This window comes from Arachis stenosperma, chromosome 9 (assembly GCF_014773155.1).
Source record: "Arachis stenosperma cultivar V10309 chromosome 9, arast.V10309.gnm1.PFL2, whole genome shotgun sequence".
Taxonomy (NCBI): Eukaryota; Viridiplantae; Streptophyta; class Magnoliopsida; order Fabales; family Fabaceae; genus Arachis; species Arachis stenosperma.
Window position 1 is genome coordinate 92,597,500 of NC_080385.1, and position 3,648 is coordinate 92,601,147.

At 42.7% G+C, this 3,648-nt stretch overlaps 1 protein-coding gene across 1 annotated transcript; it reads right to left on the reverse strand.

The window, feature by feature from the left end:
* Positions 1-1,173: 1,173 nt before the first annotated feature.
* Positions 1,174-2,565, reverse strand: LOC130949728 (uncharacterized). Its single transcript, XM_057878373.1, has 2 exons — positions 1,930-2,565; positions 1,174-1,815 (listed from the first exon to the last, which is right to left on the reverse strand). The coding sequence occupies exons 1-2, from the start codon at positions 2,563-2,565 to the stop codon at positions 1,174-1,176; spliced, it is 1,278 nt and encodes a 425-aa protein (XP_057734356.1).
* Positions 2,566-3,648: the final 1,083 nt, after the last annotated feature.

Sequence of the window (3,648 nt, forward strand, 5' to 3'; positions counted from 1 at the left end):
TCATGTGTGTGGCACCAAGGAGTAGTGCTCTGCTCTCCTTGTGAGCAGCACAATGGAGCTTCCAAGGGGAGGTCCCAAGTTCAAACCCTTGTGAAAGCATTTGGGGAAACAATTTTCGTTGAATTTTTATGAAGAGAGCACAACATTGCTCTCACCAAGAGAGTAGAGCAAAATAATGAGCGCTACTTTGCTTTGGAGTGAGGCTCCAGCTTCGAACCTTGGTGGAAGCATTGGCCGATTTTTTTACTTGTTTTTGGCCCTTAAAGATGCCTTTCACTCATGCCACAATTTCATGCCAAATATGGATTTCCATATATCTTTGGAAAGATCTAAATGTCCGCTTTCCAACGCAACTGAAAGCACATCAATTGGACATCTGTAGCTCAAGTTATAGCCCTTTGAAGGAGGCATTGTCATGATGTGAGCGCCCAGATTTTAACTTAGCGAAAATTTGCTTCCAACCTCACTTTGTTTCATCACGATATTGCTCTGCTGTTGGCAAGAGCAGAGCAATGTGCGTGCTGGTTGCTTCCTTCTTTGATTTGGTCATGGGCCACACTTTTAAAAGCGTGGCCTAAGGCTCCAAAGTGTGTTCCAACTTCAAAGTGTGCCCCAAAGCTCTTTTTTTCTCCTTTTTAGCTTATTTTGTGCTTCTTTGCTTCTTTTTCTTCTTATTTCCTACAAGATTTATAAAATTAAAAGATCAAGGAAATATTCCAATTAAGCACAAAAGAATGCAATATTTAAGCACTAATCATCAATTTCTTGTATGAAAAAAGCATAGAAAAATATGACATGGTGACATGTCATCAGTGACCTTTACTGGAGATAAGATAGTTATCTTATCTTATCTTTTGAGTGAAGTCATCTTATCTTTAAGGGAACCGCTCTTATCTTAGTAGGCTTTTGGGCTGCCTTTAGATTTGGGTCGTGTTCCTTGTTTGGGCCTTCTAGGGCCTCTGTAGTGGTTTGGCCGACCTCTTTTATGAAGAGGTCGGATAATCCTGGTCTGAACAGGTCGGTCGACTTGTCTTCAGTTTGCTCGGGTCGTACAACTCGACCCAGAACATGAACAACTTCCATTAATTTTCCAATTTGGTCAGCAAAGACTTTGTTCATCAGTCTTTGGTAGGTAGCTCTTACGTTCTTGAGTCCGAAGGGCATGACTATATTCTAATAGGTTGCTTTTGGGATTAGGAACGAGGTCTTCTCTTGATCGGATGGGTACATTGGGATTTGGTTGTATCCTGAATAGGCATCCGTGAAGGAAATGTACTTGTATTTAGAAGAGGCATCCACTAGAGTGTCTATATTCAGGAGCGGGTAGGGATCTTTTGGACAAGTCTTATTGAGGTCAGTGTAGTTGGTACACATTCTCCACTTGCCGTTTGACTTTTTTACAAAGACAACGTCGGGTAGCCATAACGGGTACTTGACCTCCCTTATGAACCCTGCCTCAAGCAAGGCTTGTACCTGTTCTTCTACAGCTTGGGTCCTTTCTGGGCCGAGCTTCCTACGCTTCTGTTGTACTGGCCGAGATCCGGGATATACTGCTAGTTTATAGCACATTAACTTGGGATCTATATCGGGCATGTCTGCGGCATTCCATGCAAAGAGATCAGCATTATCCATTAGGAACTGTATCAGCGGTTCCTTTAAGTCTCTCTTTAAAGTTGCCCCTATATTTGTTATTTTATTCTGGGCATCCCTGATCTGAACCTCTTCGGTCTCACCTTCAGGCTGTGGACAAAGTTCTTCATGAACTCGAACTCCCCCGAATTCGATGGTGTTGATTTCCTCTCCTCTAGGGTTGCCCTTAAGGTTTAGACTTTCGTTGTAACAGCGTCACACAAGCTTTTGGTCTCCTTTTATTGTAGCAATCCCTTCTTGAGTTTGGAATTTCATGCATAGATGTGGAGTGGAGACAACAGCGGTAAGTTGGTTCAGCGTTGTTCGACCTACTAGGGCATTATAAGCTGAGCTCACGTCGACTACAATGTAATCTATGCTCAATGTCCTTGATAGAGTTCCCTTTCCAAAGGTTGTATGCAGTAAGATGTATCCTAGTGTTTGAATTCGGGTGTCCCCCAGTCCGAATAAGCTATTCCAGTATGCTCTGAGCTCTTTTTCTTGTAGGCCGAGTTTGTCGAAGGCTGATTTGAACAAGATATCTCCAGAGCTCCATTGGTCTACCAACATTCGATGGAGGTTAGCGTTGGCGAGTATGATGGTAATAACCATGGGATCATTATGCCCTGGGATGATGCTTGTTGCATCTTCTTGGGTAAAGATAATAGTGGGGAGGTCGGGTGACCTATCCCCTTCTCCAACATGATATACCTCTTTAAGGTATCCTTTGCGAGATGATTTAGAGATCCTTCCTCCTGCGAATCCCCCATTTATCATATTGACATGTCTCTTAGGGGTGTGAGGTGAGCGTTTAACTCGTCCGACCTCTTCATCCCTTCTACTTTTTCTTGGTTCATCCGCTTTATTAGCTAGGTCCCAATCTAGTTGCCCATCTCTTGCCAGTTTCTCTATGACATTCTTTAGGTTGAAGCACATGTTGGTAGAATGTCCGTAGATTCAGTGGTATTTGCAGTACTCTGTCTGACTTTCCCCTCCTCTTTTGTGTTTTATTGGGCGAGGTGGTGGGATCTTCTCGGTGTTGCATATTTCATGGTAAACATCCACGAGAGACACTCGAAGAGGGGGTGTAGTTGTGGTATTTTCTGGGTTTCTCAGTGGGTTGGTATCCTTTCTTCCTAGATTCTTTATCCTTGTCCAGAGGTGCGTAGGAGAATCCGGCCTTTAAGCTATCTCCTAATCGGGAGTTCTCCTCCATATTGATGTACTTTTCAGCCCTTTCTTGAACCTCGTTCAGAGTTGTTGGGTGTTTTTTGGATATTGAGTGGCTAAAAGGTCATTCTCACAGGCCATTGATGAGATCCATGATGGCCGCTTCTGTTGGCAGATTTTGTGTGTCCAAACACGCCTTGTTGAATCTTTCTATGTAGTTTCGGAGATTTTCCCGATCTCCTTGCTTTATCCCTAACAAGCTAGGGGCATGTTTGGCTTTGTCCTTCTGGATGGAGAATCTAGCTAAGAACTTCTTGGCGAGGTCATCGAAGCTTACTATTGATCTTAGCGGCAAATTGTCGAATCACTTTATTGGCATCTTAGTTAAAGTAGTGGGGAAAGCTTTGTATCGGATGGCGTCCGAGGTGCCAGTGAGATACATTATGCTTCTAAAGTTGCTAAGATGATGGCTTGTGATGGTGTTTTTGCGAAAAAACGAATTTCCAACACACAAATCCAACCGGCAAGTGCACCAGGTCGCATCAAGTAATAATAACTCACGTGAGTGAGGTCGATCCCACAGGGATTGATGGATCAAGCAACTTTAGTGGGTGATTAGTTTAGTCAAGCTAACATTGAATGAGTTGTATGTGTGAAGTTGAGCAACAGAATGTAAATTTGCAAGGAATTTAAATTGCAGAAAGTAAAGTGGCAGGAAACTTAAAGAGCAAGAAAAGTAGATTAACAAAATCTTAAATGACAAGAAATGTAAATTGCATCAAATGTAAAGGGGATTGGGTGCAGGAAATTTAAACGAAAGCAATAAGCAGAACTTGGAACAATTGCATA